The sequence below is a fragment of the Hipposideros armiger genome, unplaced genomic scaffold, assembly GCF_001890085.2.
Source record: "Hipposideros armiger isolate ML-2016 unplaced genomic scaffold, ASM189008v1 scaffold_211, whole genome shotgun sequence".
NCBI lineage: Eukaryota > Metazoa > Chordata > Mammalia > Chiroptera > Hipposideridae > Hipposideros > Hipposideros armiger.
In genome coordinates, this window is record NW_017731561.1 from 1944928 (window position 1) to 1969635 (window position 24708).

Sequence of the window (24708 nt, forward strand, 5' to 3'; positions counted from 1 at the left end):
CTTCAGATCTCAGTGTGAACACCGTTTTCTCAGGGGAAGCCTTCCTTGATGGCCCAGATAAAGTCAGGTCTCTAACTTGATGCTTTCTTCATTTCCTGCTCTTCTACATAGCTCTTGGGACGGCTGAACAGGCTGTATTCAGCCACATAAACATCTGATTAAACTCTGCCTCTCCCAACAGATGGCAATCTCTTGGAAGGCACAGACCACTTCTGGCTTTGCTTACCTTGGTTTTTCCAAGCCCCTAGCATAGTGTCGGTTGAACAAATAAAGGAATCAATTCAATCTTGAGAGATCTCTGTGGACAGCAAAAGCAGGGGTACGTTGAGGGCTATTGAGAAATAAAACTTGGCATTTCTCAGGGGTTTTTTTCCTCCTGGTGAAGGTTTATGATCTGGTGCCTAGTTTTAACCTCATCAGTGTCCATCATTATCTCCAATAATTATTATTTTGCCCTATGTAAACAGCCTTGTCGACAATGAAAACACTTAAGATGGATATACTGGAATTAATGCTGAAGTGTTTCTGTCTCCTAGATTATTTGCTTTCCTGAACCATTACCTAGAAATAATCCCACTTGCTGCTTTTGCTCAGAAATCACTAAATTAGAGCCATATGGTATTCCCAGTGTGTTCTAACTATCCCAGATCAAAGATGCCCTGAACACTAATTTTATCAGTATTTTGAAGCATTATTGAAGACAGAAACCAAACCTCTTCATAATATCCATGATGCAGTCTAACCTTGTGAGAATTATAGAATCTTTGAGAGAAGAAGGGACCAATAAATCAAAGCATCTATTCATTATTATTATGTGCCAGAAATAGATCTAGGGGCTTGGATATAGCAATAAAAGAATATTACAAATAAACAAGTATGTAAATGTCGTAATTCCAGAAAGAGAAAAGGGCTCTAGAGAAAATAATAGATGGTGATGTCAGCGAAGGTACTGAAAGGAGCTGCTGTAATTGTCAATTAGGATCACAGGGTCCAAATTCTATCCAAAAGGAGGCATTGCTCTGTCAGATACATTAGGATTACAATAACATTTATCTTAGTGTGAAATTACGTGTTTGTGTGATTGTTTGATTTATATCTGTGTCCTCCTCAGGCAGTAATGAGGGAAGGAAATGGGTCTATTTCAGACACAATCAACCCCCAGCCCTTAGCAGAGTGTCTGACACAAAGGAAGTTCTCAGTTAAGAATACCTTGAATAAACAAATGTGTTAGAGAAAACCACGGCAATTGCCTGGTTCTACTTCACCTCCTCACTGCCCTCATGGTATAAACCACTACTGTCCTGGCAGAATCCCACCCAAATCTATATTACTGAACGAATTGACTTCATTGGGACACCCTGTTGTGTGTTGACATTTTGTCAACTCCTCTGTGGGGCTAGTCTCCTTCTAGCATTACTCCCATTGCAAGATATTTCCCGCAGAAAGCCAGCTTTCAGGCCTGTGGTTCATCCCAGGGCTCAGAACTCTCATTCTTAATATAGAATGTAGAAATTTGACAATCAGTGGGAAAAAAGTATGCTAAGTAGATAAAAATCAGTCCCACTGTAGCATAACTCTCCAGAGAGAAGAGATAAAACTGCTTGATGCTTAAGTTGAAAAAAAAAAACACTAACAAAATATTTCCAGTTCCGGAAACTGAATTTCGTTCCTAATGTAAATATAGAAGCCTGTGGAAGAGAAGATCATACTTGGGGGAGGGAAGGAAAGCAAAGGGAACAGTGGGAAGGGTTGTCACCATCGAGCTCCAGAGTTGAATGGCAGCAGAGCAGCCCAACCAGACAAGTCAACCAGTTCTTTAATGGCAGCTACCCCACTCAAAAAACTGAGTTTTATCTTGTATTTTTTCTCTCCCTCAATCCCCACATTGCATCAGTCACCAAATCCTGGTGGTTCTGTCCCTTAATCCTCTTTCTCTTTTTTTACTGTGTGAACTTGACCTCTAACAGTGCCTACATTTAAGGTGTACAGCATGTTAATTTGATATATTTATATATTGCAATATGATTACCACTACACAACCTCTATCACGTCACATAATCGTGGTTTCATTTTGTAATGAGAACATTTGAGACCTAGTGTCTCAGCAACTTTGAAGTATATAATACCATATTGTTGACTGCAATCACAATGTTAAAGATTTCCAATCCTATCTGTTTCCCCCCTTTTCGTTCTCCTAGTCCGAGGTGTTCATTTCTTGCCTGGACCATTGCCGCAGCTCCCTCATTCTCCGTTTCCCCTCTGCCTCCCCAATTCATCCTCTGTGTAGCTCCCAGGATGACAGTTCTAACAAGTACCTTTGATCCCTTGTTTATAATGTTTAAGACTCCCTGCTCTTTATCATTAAACATCTATTGTGATATGGATAACAAGAGGCTAGAAATGCAGAAGGGAAGAGGACAGACACACAGCTCTTTCGTGGGGACTTGCTATAAAGGGGAAAGGAAAGACAGTGGGCAGGCTGAAATCCCAGTGATCTCGAAATTGGGTTGTTTTTTTGTGTGTGTGTGTGTTTAAGATGAGATCATATGTGTAGGCTGATCAGAAAGTAATATTGGGGAAGGGGACATTGATGAGGTTGGGGAGAGAGAAGACTATTTCAAGGAGCAAAGTTCTTGTGGGTGTGAGTGATTTGGAGCATTTATAGGGCAGGCGTGGCCTTGAGCATGGTGTGTTGGAAAGTGTTTACCTTCCCTGGCAGTCGACTTAAAAAAGAACTCGTTCCTGAGGGTCTTTCTGCAAGGCAAAGGGAGATTAAAATAAAACTGATCTATACATTTTGCATTGAATGTGGCTACTAAAGATATAGGGAGTTTTTCACAATCACATATTCCATTTTCCCATAGCATTCCTATTCCTTTCCAATAATTTAGTATTTTCTTTCTCATAGAGCCAGCTCCAAAAACATTGACCGTGACCTTCCATGCCCTACTCTCCCTTATTTGCCTGGAGAGCTCCTATTCACACCACTCAGGCATGCCCTTCTTCATAGAGCTCCTTGACCTCCATGAAAAGGACATGCCACTCTGACCTTCAAATCAGGCTGTGTAAACACCTCCTTTAGAAACTTGTGTTTTGGCCAGAAGTCCCAAGCTGACATTCTAGAGCCTGTGGACTTTGTTTGCTCAATGCAGTGTTTTGAAAGCACTTTTTTGGGGTTAGATGACAACATTGAAAAAAATGAAAATTTCACACCGAAAAAACTCCAAAACCCAGTAATATATCTGGCATTCTTGAGAAATGAAAGAGGGACATCACTGGGCCCACATTCCCATGTGGGGGCAGCTGCCCAAGCAGGGTGCTCTGTGTCTGTTTTTACCCCATCTCACCCGGTTTAACCAGCATAGCTCTGTGGGCAAATACAGGGCTGTGAGTTAACAAGTTGTGCCTCAGGCCTTCCAGGCGGGAGGTATGACTTCTTTGCCGAGTGCATCCTAGCATCTTGTACAGTGCGAGACACACAGTAGGTGCACATTATGTGCTCTGAATTGAACATCCCAAGCTCCCCAGTGCCATCCTGTACATCTGTGCACTCCACTCGCACAGCCTTTCCCTGAATGTACCGTGTGCACCCCCAAAGCCTCATTCCCTCTGCCTGAAGTGCCCACATACCTGGTTACCTCACCTGTCACCTCTCAGCTCAAATGTCACCTTTTCTGGAAACCTTCCCCAGCCCTTCAGGTTAAATCTCAGCCCACTGTAATATACTTCCAGAGCATTCTAGACTTTTCCTTCATTGCCATTGTTGGTTTGTTGGAATATATTCATGTGGTTGCTTAGTGTCTGCCTGCCCCACCCAATTCTAAGCTCCCTAATGGCAGCACCAGTGTCTCTGTGTTCGCTCTGGACTCCACTGTGCCCCCCCCTGGTGCAGGATGCATAGTAAGCCTTAAAGGTGAATGAATGGATGGATGGATGGATGGATGGATGGATGGATGCTTCCAAGAGATAGGCTTTAAGGAAAGCAGAAGCCAGTGTGGAGAGGTATGCATGTCCATTGTATTCTGTGGAGCATTGTGGCATGCCTGCCTCCCTCTCGGCTTTCTGGATGACATTGATTTCGGGATAGGTTTGTCTTGTCTGAGACTGTGAGTGTTCTGAGGGCAGATGCCTCTTGTTCGGGTTTGTTTGTTTTTTGTTTCTTTAATCTTCTGCAGCTAATACAGAGATCTGTATCTAATACAGAATTCTAAAAATACGTATGGAGTGACCAATCAACATAGATTCCCTTTTTAAGAAAAGAACGGTAGCTTCTCTACTTATGAACTTATTCATTACACTCTTTCATGACCTCAAATCAGGCTCTATTCTAGTGCAACAGTGTATCAACAGTGCCCGCCACCAGTGATCCCCACGGTGGTTGTAACACCCTATTAGCGCTGACCATCAAGCTGTCCGTTGGTGTATGGCCTATTTGCTGAGTTCTGAAGACATTGTACAAGCATCATTAACCTTATCATGTCCAACAATTGCAAAGTAAGAAAAGCATTGAATGTGCAGTTGGGAAGACTTATGATCATGATGAAACTTAAAGGGAAACAGTTTTACAGGATTAGGTACCTATTGGGTGTTTGTGGAATGTTTGACTCCGGATAAATTTGGTTTTATTTAACAGGGAAAGTGTCTTATCCACGTGGGGGTTAAAACTGCAGACCATAAGAAGGCTCTGAGCTCACACGTCTCATCAATGAGCCAGGGCACATAGTTAATTGACCCAAAGGCTCACTGGGATTAATTAGCAGCTGTATGTGGAGAGCTTGGTTCGAGCTTGGTTCAAGCTTGGAGCACGGAGGATGATGTTCTAGAATGGCCAGATCCTGGGTTCACAATTCTGTCACTGCACGGGTGGGGATCTCATTGCTTGGCTGGTGAAATGGTTGGGGCTCTTGGCGACTCTGTGGGCCAGCGCGGGCACATGTGCGTCCAGCTGCTGCCGGCAGAGGGCAGCAGTACGCTGCGCATGTTCAATTTGCATCTCAGATTAGCAACCCCGAGGATTTACAAAGAAATAAAGTGGGTGTCCCAGGAGTAACTACCCTAATTTCTTTCCTCTGGGTGTCAAACCCTGGTCTGAGTAATTGCAAACACAGACCTTGTACATTATGTTGGACTTTGGCTCTTCTGAAATATTGAAATGAATACACAACTAGGAGCTGCCATCACAGACAGGAAGTAACTTTAATTAAATATTGTGAAAGTTGAAAAGTTTTTACAGCTTGAATTTTTGCCAAAAAAAAAATTATAACAATCTCTACAGTAGTTAGGCTCTCTAACAATTGAACTGTACAGTGTGTGTCTATTCAAAAAGTTTGATAAGAAGGTGAAAGGTTAGTAGATTTAGAGATGACTTCGTTAAGCTGTATTCTAGTACAATGTGAGGCCAGGGCGTGTTATGCAATCCAGTCATCCAGAAGCTGTATTTTTCCCCCCAAACTGAAATCTTAATTTAATTCTCCATTTCGTTTTCTTCTTAAAGCCATATTCTGTTTTTAGGGGAACATCTTTTACTTGTAAATTTTGCGTAGAAGAAAGAGGGTCAGAGGGTCAGAACATCTTTCATCTAATCAATATAAATAGAGGCAACAAAACACAAATTATGCATATTTTAAAGGCTCTTTGGACTTCCAAGAAAAGTTCTAACCACTACACGTGGCTGACAGGTGGGTGGCGTTTGTTGTCAGGGTCTGAGCCGGACACCTCAGCCGCTGACGGGTCCTTCACAAACAGTTAAGGGGCTCACCAGACAAAATATGGCTTTAAATTGTATACATCTTCAGGCCAGCGCTTACCACACGAATTCAGACCACCTTTCTGAGTACCGAGAAGCAATGCGTCCACCTTGCTTACATTTTCCAGTTTTTCTTTATTATTAATCATCATCATTATTTTTCACCATGAAAAATCAGCTTTCCTTCCCTCCCTTCCCTCCCAAAACCCCCCTCCCCCACCCACCTAACCCATAAAAATCGCACTCTGACAGTCTAGTGAAAACCATTGCAAAATCCATATGGGGGCATGCACAGTTGCAGCATTGTTGTAAATTTCTTGCTCTACTAGAAAAAGTTACATTGTCTTAAGGTAACAAAACAGTTCTTTTGTGCTTTTCGACGTTTTTTTTTTTTCTTTTTTCTTTTTTTTTTTTCTTAGAATGTTAGTGATGACTGACAGTTCTGGTGCACAGTTACAATGTACAAGTGAAATGAGTATGATTTGCATTGTTAAGGCATCCAATCTGCTGGTTTATATTTATGTGAAAGACAGAGGAAATATACAAGCAGACTTAAGAAAGAAAGTATGTTCACTGAATTCTATGAAGTTTCTCCCCCGAATTTAATGCACAAAATGCGTCACTCCAGAGGGAGAGATTCCATGCATATTAATAGAGTAAAACAGCATTAGGGATTTTTTTTTTGTTTTTTTGTTTTTTGTTTTTTGTAAGCTTCCAAAGCAAAGGATACATTTTTTTTAATCTACAGAACTAAATGCTACAAGAATAATGTGCTACTATTTTTTTTTTTGCCGTATATTGGAAAAAACTTCTTAACTTACAAATAATACAAAAATAGACAATGGCTTTTGGATGGAAATAAAAAATATTGAAGCATGGCTTAAAACAATACTAAAAATAACTATAAATGAAATGTTTAAAAATCACATTGAAACAGCTAATACAACTGTAGGTGACCAAACAAATACGCACTTTTCACATAGCAAACATACACAATAAAATAAACTGGGGGTGGGAGGAAAAGATAGACGGGGAAAGCAATGTACAAATTCCAAAGATAAATACATTATTTATATGGATATTTTACAAAATCCCCTTTAAAACAAAAAAAAAAGCCTTTTAATTAACTTTGCAAGTATGTGCAAGCTAAAGGTAGTGAGCTTTTTTTTTTCCTTTGCAAAATATGCAGTAAAATCTTTTTGTGATATTGAAAAACTGTCTTAAGACATTAAAATGTATAAATAGAACAACAACTTTGGCAAAAAATCACAAAAAATCTACAGTATTTATAACTACATACAAAAAACACAACAGCAAAGAAAAAAATATCAGGCAAATGCATCCTCATAGCTTTGCTGCATCTTTGCTATTAATTCTTCATTTTAAGAACACTTCCCAGATAATGAGAGCAAAAATTCCCATAGAACAGAAAACGATGTTTTGGAGGTCTCAGCCTTCTCCTTTCTCCCAGTTTCCTTTGACTCTTAATTCCAAAGCACTGAACCTATCCTTTTAATCTATTTTGTTACAAATGTCAAGGTCGACTTCATAGGGCCCTATCTCCAATGGGAAATCAGAAATACCTGCCATCTTGCTTTTGTCAGCTTTTGGAGGATGGGGTATGAAGTCAGCATTTAGGATGAGTAAACTTTAAACGTGTACATGGCGGAGTGGAAGTGGGATTTTGGCTTCATAACTGGAGGGCGAACGGTGGGATTCCGTGCCTGGACCCTGTTCCATGAAGTCTCAAAGGAGATCCTCACACAGCAGTGTGAGTGTGCCACCAAGCTCTCAAGAGGCCGTCGGCTTCAGGACAAGTTGACGCAATAAAAAGGGAGAATGATATCAGGTTTAAATATGCGGTTTTAACAATCTGTCTAGAGGCACTGGATTTTTCAGTAGAAGGGGAAAATGTGATCACTTCACATCACTTTTGAACTTTCCAGGCTGCATTTATTTACACAGTTACTTAAGACAACAATACAAAAGAGATAAATAAGCTTGCACTGCTAAGGGATGGCATGTTAGATATGGAAAATGCACTCTCTGAGCTAACTACCATTTTGATATGCTTTAAGGCGCAAAAGCCGACCCTTAGTTTTCTAAAAAATCTAACTGGCATTCCTATTCTGTCCCATACAAGCTTTTTTTTTTTTTTTTCCTTCTTTTTTCTTTTTTTTCCCTTGATTTCTAACTTTTTTGTAAATATCACCACTTCATTCTCCCTTTACACAGCTTTAAAAACATCATAAATTAAACCATGGCGTCTTATTCATAGTGTCCCTCGTATACAGCGTTACGGTTTATAAAAGACAAATGACTGCAGAGTGAAGCTTAAAAAAAAAAAAAAAAAAGAAAGAAAAAGTGGATTTGCTTTCCTCAACACAAAATAAATATATCCCCCAAACACCTGGGAGGTACGCTTTGACCAAACACCCTGCTGCACTGGCAGACCCCTTCCAATTTCAGTATTTGCAAGGTCGGTGATATTGTTTGTTTAAAAATCTGCAGTTATTGTGATTCCTCTTAAAAAGGCCTGAGTTAAAAGTTCCACCCTGGGACTTGTATCAGATTACTCTCTGTAGCAGAATCCAACCTCTTCATTAATAAAATTCTTCAAGGCAATTCTTTCACATGGGAGGAACAATCATGCCAGATATCGCTGTGGAAGGAGAAGACAAAAGTTAATAGTTTTGCATCAGAACATCTCACTGAGAAGAAAAAAAGAAAAAACAACACCCACACACCGCTATGTTGGTTGACTATTAGCCACACATGGACTCTCATCTTCCATGGAATGAGTTTTTGTATAAAATATACATGTACTTTAGTAAGCTACTATACCAGCCTGTGTATATGTCTTGAAAAGAAGATCCTAAACATCCCTCCAAATCTGATTTCAATTTTAAAACTTAACTGGAAAGTTGCATAGTTTGAATACCACCGGGAAAGTTGCAGCCCCAAACCTTGCAAAACAGTGAGACTTTTCAATTTGTCATTCTTTTTTGTTCCCCCCCTCCCTTCACTTTCAAAATATATAAATGAAAACTGGTCCATCCCAACTGTCAACGACGTTTTCTACAAAACACCATGTCTCTCCGTGTGCTCTCTTTCAGCTTGAAGACCGACTACCAGAGTGGCAACCTAAGCACCCTCATTTCGGTCCTTGCACCCCAAGAGAAGGCAATGGCGGCTACGGCGGGTCTTGTTCACGGGGCATATGAACATGGGCGCAATTATGGAGGAGGAGAAGGCAGGTTTGCATGAAACTCCAAGATGTCTTCTAACCCACTGCTTTGCTCAGGCTTCTGGGATGGTCTTGAACCTGTCCCTAGAAAATTGTAGCCTGGGAAAGCTGGGGTGGGATCCTGGGAAAAGGGAAAGCTGTTTGAGTCATCAAAAATCTTTCAAAGTTTTCAGAGTCAGGAGGTCATACTTAGTGGTATTTAGAAGAACCCGAAAGACCTGTGTTCTACCTCTGGCTTTCCCGCTTACTGAGTATGTCCCCGGAACGTGGTTTCTTGTCTCCTGAACCTCTGCCTCCTCAGGTAGAAAATGCAGTTACTGGGTATTTGCACATGCCGTGATATTGTTAGTGTTGTTGAAGATTTAAGTAAGATAACACGTGTGAGGAGCTTGACCTGGGTTCAGCTCTTAGCAGAGATGAGCTGCTGTTATTTCTAACCCATCCCGTCTGTGGCTAAAATAGCTGTGTGACCTTGTGTGAATTGTTTAACTTCTCTGGGCTGTTTCCACTTATATTGACTAGGCACCAATGCCATACAGCACACTTCACATGATGGGTATGAGGGATAAAGGGATGTCTATAAGACAATTAAAACAGTGTGGAAATTTTGAAATATGTCGAGGTAAGAGCAAGGCTTACATTAGAAGCAAGAGGCAGCCATCTTTGGCTCAATGATGGCTTAGCATCCTGTCAGGCAGAGAGAGAAAGTCATTGCTTTCCTTTTATTGGCAATTCTAAATTTAAAATAATGTTCTTGTCAGTGTTGACTGCATCTAGGAAGTGGCCCTCTTCAATTCCCAAATCTCATGTCTGTAAGAATGTGTCATTTAAAAAAAAAAAATCAAACCCCAACTAACACAAATCCTGTAGCAGACACTGGGAGGCTAGGCCAGGCTCTGAGCCCTGCAGCGCCCCCACCCCGCCTGCTTCCCCTCCCCCACCCCTGACATTTTAGATTCAATTAGAAAAAAAGTATTTTGCCAAACACTTTTTCCGTTAATTTTTAAACCCATCTGTATTCACAAGGAAATTTAATCCACATGTTTCTGATTCATTTACACGTAAATCATCCAAATGTTGTTTTGCAAGAGCCCTTTTGCAGGCCAAAAGCTCCTGGAGCCTTTTTCTTAAGCCCTCAAAAGCCATTTTTCTTAGAAACAGGAAGTGTCTCTTGCCAAACACAGACCAACTTAAACCCCCAAAGATTTGGGATCAGTTGGAAATGCAGTCCCCCTAAGATTCAAGTGAGCCCTCGGTTTAACAGAAACAGGGAGCTCAGTCTTGCAATCCAAGCCTTAACTTGAGACTTCAAGGTGCTGTAGCTCCAGAGGCAAGGGGGACAGAGGAGGGTCTTTGCCTTGCAACAGCTCAGCAAGCTCTGCGTCCCTCCAGATATTTTCATCCAGGCTGAAGAGGGGTCCGAGCACCCTTATTAAAGGTAGGCCTTCCTGTGGGAGTTCTGAGCCTCTGGCAAAAGAAGCAAGTCTCCTTTTGCCTTCCACCAAAATTGACTGTGTGCTGGCGTGAAAGGGCAGTGCCCTATAGCATAGTCAGAGCATCAAACAGTGTCAATATGGTGCAAAGCAGAAAACAAACAAACTTCATGCCAATCTGGTCAGTGGGCTCAAGCCAACATTTATCAGTTGGAGCCTGAACACATCTCATTTGGGTGTCCAGAATTTAAAAAGAAAAAAACCTAAAGTGTTTCGGTACCTGACATAATGTGTTAGGTTAATTAGATGAAACCCGTACTAGGGCCACATAAAGAGTTATAAAGCAAAACTAACTGATGTACTACTCCTAGTCCATGGCTAACAGCTCTTCTTTTTTAATCTTCTTACAGGGGTTGCAAACTCCAGCACCTGGAGAGCCCAGGCTGGGGACAAAGTGCCCTCCCTAAAGACAGTGGTGACTCTGCCATGGGCATGCCTTCTGCAGAGCGGGCTATGCAGGAATGGCTGCTCACAGCCACCGGATCTTCTGAATTACATCAAAAGAAGGTAAAGATGTGGATTTTTTAAAAAGTGAAATAGCCCCGTTTATACAAGTTAGAAAATAATTACAAACAAGCAAACTTCAGCCCCCTGAAAGTATCTAGGGGGTGGCTTTGGCCTACCCACACTTTCCTACCTTTTCCTGCTGGCTCCCAGATTCTCTGAGTCTAATGGAAGCCATGGACCCTCTCTCCAGAAGGAGGTCCATCTGTGCCGACACCCTGACTTTTGCTGCGTATCACACCAGGGGGTTACAGCTCCCTAACTCTCACCTGCAACTTCCTAAACTCCAGATGCAGAATGCTGATTGATGAGTAATTTGGGGAAAAGATCACCATCTGTGGCCTCTGAGCTTAAGCACCTCTAAAGTAGGCCTTTTCATAAACAAACTGCCCTGCAGGACTGTGGGGAAGCTCCCAGAGTTGTTGGGAGCTGTTTTTCTAGTATCTGTGTGTGCTGCAATCCTCAAGATTACTTATGTGGGTGAGAGGGCTGGGTGTTTGAAGCTTGGAATGTTCCAGAAATGCCGCTGGCACGCTGACTTGTCCAAGTGGGGCCCGTGAAGATTTCCATGAGGACACGATACTCCGTTATCAACATGTGCCAAGACCCCACAAGACCGAGGTGGCTCTGCCTTCTTCCCTGGCAGCTGGGTGACCGTGTCCTCTGACAGAAGCTTGGAAAACTACTGGTTTGAAAGGCAGTGCTTTTTTTTTTTTTTTCAGTATGGTTTCCACATTTGGGTAAGAACAAGACAAAATGGAAAGTTGTGCAGAGCCGGGGAACTTGGGAGCGACAGGGCGGAATATCGCCTTCCTCGAACCACCACATGAGTAAGAATTATGAGCTAACCAGGAACAAAACAGGGCAAGATCCTGCACAAATTGACCATGTGCATGGAGAGAAAGATAACTCCACAAGATTCATTACTGGACTGCATGATATCCAGAGTCGGGTGGGGCCAGCCAGCCTCGCTTCAACAAAGTGAGGAAAGAAAAAAATAAGTATATGGGTACAATTTTTGTGAAGTCACTCTGGCCTTTTGTTTTTAATTGTTCACTGCAGAGACTGTCTAGGACATGGTTAGGGTTTAAAATCACTACACTGGGGCAAAGTTCCAATAGCATAGTGACAGCCTTCTTGGGGCTGCCTCCCACTTGATTAATGAAGTCCTCTGAGACCTGAAATTGCATAGAATCCCTGCTCCAGGGGGTGTTGGCTTTAGGCGAAGGGAGAGGGTGTCTCCACAACAGTGAGCATGCTAGGTGACTCAAGTCTTTGACTTAGAAAACAGACACACAGCGGGAATCTAGAATCAGGATTGATCAATGACTATGCAGAGAAAAATGAAAGACAATTTCTCTGCATTTTTCTCTTTCAATCAGAAATGCAGCTTCCTTTTTCAAAGTTTTTCATGGGCTGCTCATTGCTCATAACATTTGGAAAAGGGTTCTGTGGGCAAGGAAGTTTAGAAAACTAAATGGAATTGTCTCTTTTTTTCTTTAACTGCAGGTTGTCTCGGAGCCTTTAATAAACGTAGGTGCATCACGGATTTCCAAGACCACGATTCAGTAAGCACGATTTTCTAGATTTGTTTTACCACAACATTTTAATTTTCTTTAACAGAATACCTTTAGCGACTCCAGAAGTGCTTCGAGTTGCTTTGTCCTAAAAAATATTTCTCAGAATTTTTGGCAAATTGTCAAAGATTTTGCCTCTCTGGGAGAGAAAGGCAGTTGGAATCACAGTAGAAACTGTGAATTATAAAATACATGTAAAGAATGGAGCTTGTAACCTCCAAGTAAGAACATCCTTATTAGTCTTATTTCTGCTGCTTGGCACCTGTGCTCCAGGATGCCAAGCATACTGGTTACTGCACACGGCTCTTGGGCTCAGGTTATCCTTAATCCTTCTGCTTAAAATGCCCCTTCCCCCATCTCCCTGTGCCCAAAGCCTACCTGCCCTTCATCCAAGGTCCAGTTCAGAGGCAACCTTCTCCATGAGGCTGTTCTGAATTCTCCCTAATTCTTTCCCTCTGCACCTTGGCAGCGGGGTGCCCAGCCTCTCCCAGACAGACCTGCCTTCTTGACGGTGGTGGTGTGTTTTTCCTAATACAGGGAGCGTTTTTAAGGTCAGGATTTTGTAGTCTACATGGGCCTAGCCCAGTGGCTTGACTACAGCATGGCCATCTGGCATACATAGGGTCTTACATGGAGTCAGTCTGCTGGGCTTTAGCCCGGGGGTCCTCCTCCTTGCTAGCTCCGCAACACTGGATGAGTTATGGCTGTGTGTGTCAGTTTCTGCATATATGAAATGGGGACAACAAACATTAGAGGGTAGATGGGAGGTTGAGATGATGCAGAAGCCAGGCTGGGAACAAGCCCTTCCATGTTGTTGGCTGTGACCATCCTCACCACCATTGTGTGAGACCACAGTGTTTGTTTCTTGGGGAATAACCCGGAATGCAGTCACTTGGAGGGGGCTAAGAAAGGTACGCTTGGGATAAGGTCTTTAAGGAGTTAGCTTTAAAAAAAAAACACAAAACAAAACAGGATGAGGCACAATTAGCAGAGTGGTAGTTGGAGGTAATAGGCCTTTAAAACACTTAAACAGCCTAAATGTGTCACCTCTAATCTTGTTTACATGGTCAATTTGCTTAACCAACTCTTCCTTTGTCACTTGTCCTGTCTTAATGATCACAATCCTGAACTACTAGGGTCTAAATGAGGTAGGTGTTACTGTAACAATGAAAAGGAGAAGAATAAAACACTTCAGAGATTCTTATCCCCAATTTTATAACCCACCTATGTCCTTTTTTATAGAAGAGGATGTCTAGGAGCCCACTGTCAGACTGTCAACTTTTCTCAGGGGAGACCCAAGGCCCCTGGCAGGGGCTTCCTGGAAATAATGGTGCAGCACATCTAAGGCTGCTGGGGTCGTGTGCAGAGGGGAACATGCACTTCCGGGCACAGGGGCTCTGCCTGGTGAGTGTCCCGGTTGGGAGTGGAGCGGGCCGGGGGCAGGAAGAACAATGGCTTTCAAAAAGATGGCGTTCAGTTAATTTGACTAATTTCTCTCATCATACCTCCTCCACTGCCACCCCTCAAAAGTAGGGACATTTGGGACGTGCCAGTATTGGAAAAACAAAAACCACCGGAAAGAATCTTCTGGACACTGGCTCAATCAGGAGGAAAGGGCAGTGTGGTCTGCAACAGCAAAGCCAGACAAAGTGTGTTCCTGAGTTAGCCCTCAAGCCCTCCACGCTGTGCAGCTGCGTGTTAGAAATGCGATGGGGAGCTGGCAAGGCCATGTAATCAAAAGCGGGGGGTAGTCTCTGCACTTTAGGAATCTGTGCAGACTTGGGTTAGAAACGCCCCAGGGGTGACAGATACACACACTTTCTATGTGTTCCTGTCTTGAAGCCATTTTGTCATTGCTTAAACATATTCACACACGCGCGCGCGCACACACACCCTCCACCACCAGAGGTTCCCTAAATCCAGGAGGTTCTAAAATCTGGGCCTAACCCCTGCTTTCAGATCCCTCTTGCTCCCTCCTTGGTCTGCATGGCATGGAAAGACACTCAGCCCCACTGAAGGGCTGCCCACTTAAGTTACTGTTGGCCAGTGATACATCTGCTGACCTTCCAAGAGCCATGGGCCTTTTTTTCCTCTCAAACACCACCCCTCAGCTGTGGATCACAAACCTTGTTATATCGTGTTCCTGACGTCAAATCTATGTTTACCAAAGGTTGTGATTGGCAGCTCAAATATAGCGTATTTCTGCTTTCCATATGTTTTATCCTCATTTAAACCCATAAGAAGTTACGTTCGCATAAGCATTACCTACCTAGTTTGCCGGAGGTGTACTGCGAGTGACAAAGCATTATTTTTAGCTGATAGAGAGCAGAGCTCGCCTGAGTGGGTGGCTCCCCTTTGTGGGGGCGGGCATTTCCTATCATGAATAACCGACTGTGGAACTCCATTCCAGGCAATGCTATCTTCCTCTTCCCTCTAAGAAGATGGCTTTGCCCGGGTGTGTTTGAGGGAGGGGCATGCTGCGTGGGACACATGCCTGCCGGCAGGTTCCGGGGGAATGTTGACCAGCGCCTTCCTGGAGTCCGGAAGACGTAGTGAGGAGGGGCTCAGGGCTGGAGTCACACGGTGTGGAGTCAGTGCTGGCTCCATCATTAGTAACTGTGTGACCCTCAGCAAATTGGGCCTTAATTTCCCCATCTATATAATGGGAATGGTCCTGACATCACAGGGTTTTCAGGAACAATCAGTGTATGTTTACATTAATGTAAAGCATCGGCACACAGTATATGTATATATAAGTATAAATAGATATGCATATACTTATACATAAGAAACAGGGCTGAGAGGTCCCAGGTGGGTGTGCTGCCCTCCTGACTTTTCCTGACCCCCCCTGGCTGACCTCCATCCATGAAGATGGGGCTGTTGGTCACTGAAGGACGGTAACATGGGGAGCTCTGTAGGCCAGGGGATAGGGGTGCAGACCCTGCTGAGATTACATTCGTCTTCAGCATGTACTGGCTAGGCCTGTGGGCAGGTAAGTACTCTCCTTACGCTTCAGTTTTATCATCTGTACAGTGGAGGTCATAATAGGCCTCCTATTTCACCTGGAAGTTGTTGGGATTAACTAAAACAAAGCATGCTCCGTAAATGGTAGCAGATTATTTCATTGATGTTATTCCCCTGCTGGCTGCCTTAGAAATCCTGGCCACCTCCCTTTTACTCCCTCTGAGTAATAAAGTGCTTGGGGGACAGAAAGAGGAGATGAATTTTTGAGTTGGACTTTGAAACCAGCTTCGGCCACACGGCAGCTGTTGGAAGCAATGTCATCACTTGCCTAACCTTTCGTTTTCTCATCTATAAAGTAGGGCCTATGAGAACGTATCACACACCGTGCTGCGGGAGAACGAGTGAGACCGTGCAGGTCGACACCACAACACAAGGCCAGCACATAAGAAAAACAGGAGACGGGGCGGGCCCATTCTACAAAGGTGGGTTGGTTTGTTTGGTTTTTTTCCCCCTCTATGAACAGAAAGGGCACCTCAGTTCTTGGTGACTGATTTTCTATATTCTATGATGGGGAAAAGACTGAACACTTTTAATATGAGCCAGAACTCTCTAGTGGTGTTTGGGGGTCTCTGGCTCCCAGCAGTCCGTCTTGGGCCTTTGGTCTACGAGCTCTAACCTCAGGGCTCCGGTCAGGCTGTGGCTCACCCCTTCCCCATTTTCAGCCCCACACACGTTCACTCGGACACAGGCAACAGGAAGGGAAGGTTGAGTGACCTACTTCAGGAGAAGGCCAGTCCCGGGAGAGACCCTGCAGTGGAGAACTTGCTAGAGTCCACAAAAGACTGGTCTGATTATGGCGACCACAGGGAATGAGAGAGGAGAAAAGAGAAACGGTGGCATTAGTAAGCGGAAACAGTAACCCCGAGCAAATCCGGGCCTGAGCAGAACCGCTGGAGTTGGAAAGAGGACTGACTGCTCAGGCCACTGCAGCAGAGGAGGGATGTGTAGGGCCAGGGCGGAGGAGAGAGAACACAAAAGAACAGAAGAGATGAGGGCAGAGAGAACAGGCAGGCCTAAGGCTGATCCCCTCAGCAGCAGTCATGTATCTGCTTTGGGCCCTGGGAGGGGCTTGGGGCTTACCTTGCAGGCTGTTCCCGTTGGTGCTGGTGCAGGTGGGAGGCGGGGAGGTCTGGGGTCTGACGACAGGTGCGAAAGCACTCTTCTGTTTCACGGCTGAGACCATGTTGGCTGGTGAGAAGGAGAAGATGCCCGAAGAGCTGCTGCAGTTGGAGGGGAGGCTTGTGGAGGAGGCCATGGTGGGGCTGGATGGCACGACTGGCAGGAGAAGGGGAAAGCAGGAATCAGCGCCTCTCCTGGCATCCTGACACAAGGTGGCTCAGAGCCGACCCTTCCCCCGGCCTCCCTTCCAGAGGGAGCCTACCCTAAACTCTCAGGATTTTGTCCGCTTTCATCATTTGGTACTTGGTACGTGCTGCCTTTCGGTGGTGGTGATCTTGTATGTGTTTACTGGGGTATCCCAGGCCAGGAAATAAAGTGCTATTATAAGGGATAGAGTAGCACAAAATACCAACAAAAGTGAGCACGGTGGACCCTGGAGGCATGGGAGGGAAGCCAGAGAGGGCTTCACAGAGCAGGCGTCAGGGCAAGCATTCCAGGTGGGCCCTAACCTACAGGTCTAACAAAGGGGTTGGGGGACACGAGAGACGGAGGGGGCACGGTCACTGATGGAATGAGCCGTGTGAGGAAGAAGGGTGCGTACAGGTACCACCAGGCTTCCCACTGAAGGCACTGGCAGATGGTGGTATGTGTCCCTTCTGTCCTCGTGAGGCTATGAGCTCCTTAAGGATGTGACTGTACGAATACTCCACAACACAGATACAGGTAGGTAGGGGGCAAGGTGGGTAACAGACTGCCTGCCACGTGCAACTTTTGTGGCTAATTCAGAACTACAAGTCAAAATTCCAAATTCCTTATATCCCCCCTGGAGTGGTACATACATGTTTGTGAAGTAATAAGCAGTACGACAGGAGCCTTATGTAAGTACTCATGGCCTGGTAGCAGTGGGGATGTGACTATCAATGACAGAAGAATTAACGCAGGCAATTCAGAGAGCGAGAGAGAGGACCTAGCTGCTTGGGGATATGAAGGCGTTTGGTAGACTCACCCTCCGTATCAACCATAGTCCTCTCAGCCTGGCTTTTCCCCTTCTGCTCATTGCTAGTAATGTCTTGGTTACTTTAGGGGACAGAGATGTGGCACACACAGAGTCCTCTACACTCAAGACTAGTCTTTTCATCGACTTACCTTCTATCTCCACCATGTCCTGGGGGGGGAAAGTATGAATGCTGTCCAATTCAAATTCTAGGTACTTCCTTCTACCGTATTATTGCTCACATTGTTATAAACATTACATAGTGCTTGAATCATCCACAAGAATTTTCACATCTTTTTCACCTTACGTCACTGGCCAAGCAAGCTTAAGTTGGGGCCTATTACATCCTTTTTACACCTGAGCAAACTGAAACTCAGAAAATAGTTAAGTGAGTTGCCCAAGGGCCACAGCTAGAATGTGGTAACGCCAGGAGCCAAACCCAAATTCTGCGCCCTTTCCACTCTACGACGACACTGCAAAGGAAATAGAGCCTGAGGAAAAGAGGCCCTTCCCGGGAGCCCCCCAGAGTCCCAGCTGTTGTTCAGGCGGCCTTACCCTTGGCCTATTGACTTGAGAAAGTTAGAGACGTGGGAATCAAATCAGTCACAGGCGGCAATTACCATCAGGGGGAAGTGACCCTTTGCCATCAGTTCTCAGCACTACACCATCGCCACACACCGCATGCTTTAGACAGCAGAACACAGAGCTGCCATCCTCAGAGTTTTCACAAACAGTTTCTAAACTGTACTTTTTCTTTTAATGAGGCCAGCATTTTTATATATCTCTTAGGATTTGTAAATGTGAAAATACGCTCAATAATAACACCCATTTAAATTGCAAAACTCCTGCACCGGAGGTTTGATTTTTAAATATTCGTAGATTTGAAATCCTGCTGGTTCACTGAGGAAGGCAATTAATCTCGTTGGCAAATGTGATCATTATGTGTATTTAGAGGTGGGGAGTGTGAAGGGGGGTGGTTAACAGAGGACGGGGTGAAATATAGTCCAGCAGTTCCATTTGTTATAATATTATTAGTTATCAGCCACCACACCAGAAAGTGTGTTCACCAGTGGAATGTCTTATTTTATTTTTTATTCTGTGTGGGATTTTTCAACATGAGTGGTTTATGAATAATTAAATGTTATGGAGGCAAAAATTCAAATCAGCTGGGCTTTGTGTTTATTGTTTTATTTGCATTTATGCAGATAAAACCGTCCCATCTGAGAGCCTATTTGAGAATTTAATACTATATTTGTGAGCACTGAGGAAATCAATTAATGGGAATTAAATGCTCGAAGTCTCACAGCCTGACAGATGCAATCTCAGGCTGAAGTCGCTTGGTGTCTGCACTGTCTTGAGAAGACAGAGCAATCCAAGCCCTTAAATTGAATTGCTACCATATAGCAATTAGTTTATTGATTTAATTAAGAATGCCACCTTTTAATTTTCAGGTCATGATTGAAACATTTTCTGATTGAGTAGATGGGAGAACACTGAAAATGATAGATCTGTGAGAAACAATCTTCCCAAGAATCAAAGCCTAATGTGAAACTGGCCCCAGACAGTGACTCCTGAGCAGACAAACATAATGTAAGCAGATTATGGGGGTGGGGGAACAGACTTTAAATGTTCAACAAGCTACCAATTCCAAAGTAGAAACAGAAAAATTGAGCGCACACTGAGCCTAAAAACACACCCAGAAAGTGATAGGCCCTAAGTGTTACTTTCTGAAATAACTTCTTTCAAAGGCCAAGAATGGTCTTCGTCTTTCAAAGGATTAGCACCCTCCACATTTCCACTAGTAAAGACAGCATAATATGGTTTTAGGACTTTTAAGCCAAGATTCTTTTTTAAAAAAAAATCATGAATGTTCTTTCATTCACAACACAATGTCTATCATTCTACAAACATCTAAGAGTTTGGTCACATTTTACACAACAGGAGAGTCACTCCCACTGTCCAAAATGAACTTGGTTATCTACATAAAAAATCTTCAGAGGAAGATTGCGATTGTAGAAACATGTCTCATGACATTTTATATGCAAAGATGCCCATTCACTGAGGTTCTTAGCTTTAACCTTAACTTCCTTAAGACAGGCACCAAAGAACATTTCGTGTGTGTGTTTGTGCCCAATTTTTGGAAAAAATAAAGTGTATTTTTTTCATTTGTTGTGTTTTTTAAAGTATATATCAAACATAAGGGGGGAAAATTCCAATCATTATAAAAACAAAGGAGTCATATTCCTAAAGGGAGAGAGTTTAAGCTTTAGACTGTTGTGAAGTAATAAGCAGTAGGACAGGAGCCTTATGTAAGTACTCATGGCCTGGTAGCAGTGGGGATGTGACTATCAATGACGGAAGAATTAACTCAGGCAATTCAGAGAGCGAGAGAGAGGACCTAGCTGCTTGGGGATATGAAGGAGTTTGGTAGACCTGCCCTCCGTATCAACCATGGCCCTCTCAGCCTGGCCTTTGCCCTTTTGCTCGTTGCTAGTCATCCCTTGGTTACTTTAGTACAGTGCTGTACTACAGCACCACTTACTATTATCATCCCATCATTATGATTATTACTTAGACTTATTCAATGTGCCTGCCTCTCATGGGCCAGGCCCCAGGACAAGCTCACCGCATGCAGTATTTTATGGAACTCTCACGACAATATGGGGTGGGTGCTAGTTCCATCCCCGTTTTACAGATGAGAAAACTGAAGCTTGGAGAGGAAAAGAACTTGCCCAAGGCCACCAGTTAGTAACTGCTGGAAGCAGGAGTCAAACCCACCTCCATCTGCCTCCAAGCTTGGGTTCTTGCAATGACATCATACTGCTGCTTGGGTTGCAGTGAAGTTTTGACAATTGGGGAGGCTTTAGAGGGAGGGAGGTGACCAACGGAGGGCAGATATTTATCCTGCAGACAATGCTGCCTCCAATATCACCCCCTGACTCAATGCATGACAGCATGGAGGGTCCTCAGACTGTGGAGACCCGCACAGCACCACACTGTTATTCGAATAGAAGCGTGCAGAAAAGCAGGACAAAGAGCTGTACTTACTGGCATAGGGCGAGTTGGCAGCTGAGCCGTTGAGGAAGGTTGGGGAGCCGCCCAAATTGGACATGGCGGCAGTGCCGTATCCATTCATGCTCGTGGTGACGGAGTTATAATTGGTCTGCTGGGGGGTGGTGCTCGGCACGTACCCATGGGGTGACACGCTGCTTGAGTTGCGGGTGAAACCTGAGGGGTAGGGGCAAAACCAGGGTTGAGGGTGGGGTTCGGATGGGTGGCAGTCCTGAAAGACTCGGGACAGAGAGTGTTCCGGTTCCTGCCCCCTGACTCCATCCCGGAGGGAAGGGTCGGTGATTCATGCGCACGGGTTGGTGGTGCTGGCTGTGATTAAAATGGGAAGCCAGCAAAAGGCACATTTCTTAGGAGATCGTAAATACTTAGCAGGTCTGTGAGAAGTGGCAATGCAGGGCCTATAAATTACCATTTTGGAGCAGAAATAAATCCCAATCTAAGAGATGCACCCTGATGTTAACAGGTCCCTATTCCCTGAGCGAGGATGATGTGCTTTGGCCCCTCACAACTTTAATTCCAACCCTCTTTGCCATCTGTCATTCATAGTTTACGGTGAAAAGGCGAATGGAGAGATGTCTCAGTGCACGCATTCCTTCCAGCCTCCTCTACCAGATCACCAGGCATAATAGCTAGAACCAAAATTCTACAACAATATCTGATGTACACAAACTAGGAATCTCCCCTTTGGGGGAAAATAAAAACTAAATAAAAATTGTTTTGTGCTGAATAAATGGTGGTGGTGTAGGGGAGGGCAGGCTCCTGACCCTGATTGGTGGCCTGCGATGCCTCAGAGACATTCACAGCCAGTTGTCCACTGAAGGAATTCACGCCCATCATTCCTGCGTGGACCGAAGTGTTGGTGAGAGCCGGGAGCTGGCTGTGGTTGCGGGGGACACTGTACAGGGCCTCTGCGATGTCAGCTGCTCTCTTCAGAATAATCTCCTGAAAAGTAAACAGAATAGTCCCTCGAGCGACCGCAGTCATCCTCCCCGTAACACTATTTTTTCAGCGGTTCACTATAGGCCGTGCACAGGGCTTTCCATGATTAACTACACGAACTTCTGCACCCCTCTCCACAAACCTGTGTGTTTCGTCTCATCCTCATCCCACCCACATCACAAATGGGGGACCTGAGGCTCCGAGAGGCAAAGACGCCCCTTAAGGAGACTCGCCCATTTAAGGACAGAGCCAGGCTTCAGAAGCCCGTTTGTCTGACTTTGAAAGCCCATTATCATAGCCATTCCTCCACAGTACCGCACAGCATATGACAGCACCGTGGGGTTTCCTTCCCCACTAGTAACACAGGGACAAGGGACACACGGACGGACGGACACGGACACACACACACACACACACACACACACTGCCACTCATCTTCCCAGCTGACGTTCAGGGCAGGTTGTTGACTATCTGTATCCCTGAGTATCAGTGGGACTGTGTCCCCTGGACACTGACTCAGGTGACACACAAAAAAGGAGTGAATAATTTGTCAGATTCATAGCTTTCTGGGTCATTTGAATCATATACATGGAGGTGCCTTATGAAATAGAAGCAGACCATTATATTCAGATTCTGTTATACTTTTTTAGGAGAAAAAATTAAACCCCCTTTCTCCTCCTCAATTTGCTTGAAAACCTGAGAGGCATAAAATAAAGTGCCAGTAACTTTCTGCCTCCATTATGAAGTGCGTTCCCACAGAAGGTTCGTTTTTAAACGGAGTACCTTTTCTCATAAGGAAAATGATTCCCTAGAAGAGGCAATAAAAAATTTACAAAAGAAGAGCAAAGAATTGAATAGCTTTGCAACATATTATGTCTGAATGACTTATACGCTGAACTCACGCGAGGGGCTTTTATAGTTTTTGCACTGTTTCATGATGATAAGGAATCTGAGCTCTTCAACCAGATGTGGGAGCCCACACAGGTTCGGGGCCCCGGGCGCTCACCTGGTTGTTGTGTGGCATCCCGTACAGTGCCTCCACCAGGTCCGCAGCCCTTTTGAGAATCACTTCCTGTCAAGAGAAAAAGCACATGGATCTTCTGAGTGAAGGCAGGTCCTTATCTTTTCACCTGATCACATCCCCGTCCCCTCTGGCCACTTTCGAGGCAGTAGCATGGGGAACCCCAGAATGGCATGAAATCACCTATCCCTCCCCGTTCACATACACACTTTGAGTCAGAAGGTGAGCATCATTAGTTCTGCAAGATAAAACACGTTGCTCACCTGTCGGCCACGGACACAACACAACACTCATATGTTTATTGCTGAATACAACTGCGAGGTCATTTACTAGATTACGACAATCGATGTCATTCAGTGCAGTTATGAAGCCCTAAGATGTGTTTATTTTGCACTTAATTGCTTATTCCAGGAACCATGACCTTATCACACAGGTCATTTTCGAGGGATTTCCAATCAATCTTCAGCTACTAGAAGCATGTAGCATTAAACGTCTTTTGTTTATCTCCCTTGTGTGGCAGAGCCATGAGATAAAGGGGTGACATAGTAAACCCACATACGGAGGCAACGCACTGTTTGTCAGACTCTTACAGAGGATTCTCCTATCCCCAGAAGCTCCCTCTGTACCAATTTCCATGACTAGCAGAGTCTGTTTCTTTTATAGCAATGCTTTGCTATTTCAGTCTTGTTTGCCCTTTTCCCTATTTGCTCATTCATTCTCATCCCATATACATGCTCTGATGTTCATTCCAGTGGAAGAAAAGTATCTCCCTCTTTTCATGTACGTGGGCTTCCTTATTTAGCTTGCATGCTTGTTTCTAATAATATAGGGCACTATACAAACGTGTGCGTGGTGGTTAATTTTTTTCATTCTAACCGAAAGAAGTCATTCCCTCTTCATTCTGCCCCAATTTTCTCCACATTCATTTATACTGGAATGTGAGAAGGAAAGTTAAGCTTGATACATGTAAAACGGAGCCTCATCAGAAAACTAAACAGAAAGGCATATATGATTATCAGAGGTGACTTGCAAAAAGATGTGTTTACATTTTTTTTCTTTTTATTTATTTTTGTCTTTTTTTTTTGCTGTGGGTAAAGTTTCAAAAAGAAGTCTAACTTTAAATACTTTGCACAATAGATTTCTGCATGGAGAGGCAGTGCTGTTCAATTTTCATATACTGTAGATGCTGATCAGAAAATCGGGGTATAATTGCATTCATTTTGCTGTCACCATAGCCTCTTCAAAAACTCTTGAACAACTCTTGAAATGACAAGCTTTTAGGTACATATTAGCATTTTTCAATTTTAAATTCTCTCTCATATAAGATAAAATAGTTGTCATACTACAGTAACTACTGATGACATATATAATGTCCTAAATTCAAAAATGAGATGGAGGGGTTTTCAGTTCTCAATACACACTTATGCTTGCCTTAGGCTGTTCGACCCCATTTATAAAACAGTTATTTTTCATATAAGGAGTGAAAAGCATTATATAACCAATGGGGCTTGAATCAATACATCTGAAATAATTTCTTTATTTTTCTAATGCAAGCACTACCACATAATTTACCACTTTTTGTTTGCAGTATTGTCTGACCACAGCAGTTAATAATTTACTACAGTATGGGCACACTAAACCCTATCCCCAGATCAAATTCAGCTTCTGCTGCTCTCACTAAAACCTCATGGCTTTATCTGGCTCTTAGGAAAGATTAAAACAAAACAGGATCAAGTTGGTTTACTTACTAAGATTTTACTTTTCTGGGTCTATGTTCATTTATTTCTTCAAATAAATATTTATGCTAGTGTTTGGGCTTGGCAGAGAAGGTATTTTTCTTTCTTTTTATTTTAAGAAAAAAAATACTAGTCTCCTGTTTGTCCAAAGCTAGATGAGGTGCAGTTTCTGCACTTGTGAACTGCAGTCTTGGAAAGCTATCATTGAGGGTTCAGAGCAGTGCTTCTTACTTGAA

The 24708-nt window shown here is 43.8% G+C and overlaps 1 protein-coding gene across 8 annotated transcripts in view; it reads right to left on the minus strand.

Annotated features, from left to right (window-relative positions):
* Positions 1 to 5172: 5172 nt before the first annotated feature.
* Positions 5173 to 24708, minus strand: part of EBF1 (EBF transcription factor 1) — a 382581-nt gene continuing 363045 nt past the window's right edge. For 4 of the 8 annotated variants that reach the window (XM_019653999.1, XM_019653998.1, XM_019653997.1 and 1 more), the window contains exons 12-17: positions 22722 to 22787; positions 21541 to 21718; positions 20753 to 20932; positions 16672 to 16866; positions 16310 to 16378; positions 5173 to 8408 (exon numbers count right to left, since the gene is read on the minus strand). In XM_019653999.1, the coding sequence (XP_019509544.1) occupies positions 16311 to 16378; positions 16672 to 16866; positions 20753 to 20932; positions 21541 to 21718; positions 22722 to 22787 (687 nt within the window). In that variant the 3' untranslated portion in view covers positions 5173 to 8408; position 16310. The remainder of the gene's footprint in view (positions 8409 to 16309; positions 16379 to 16671; positions 16867 to 20752; positions 20933 to 21540; positions 21719 to 22721; positions 22788 to 24708) is intronic. The other 4 variants (XM_019654003.1, XM_019654002.1, XM_019654001.1 and 1 more) reach the window with 1 other exon arrangement.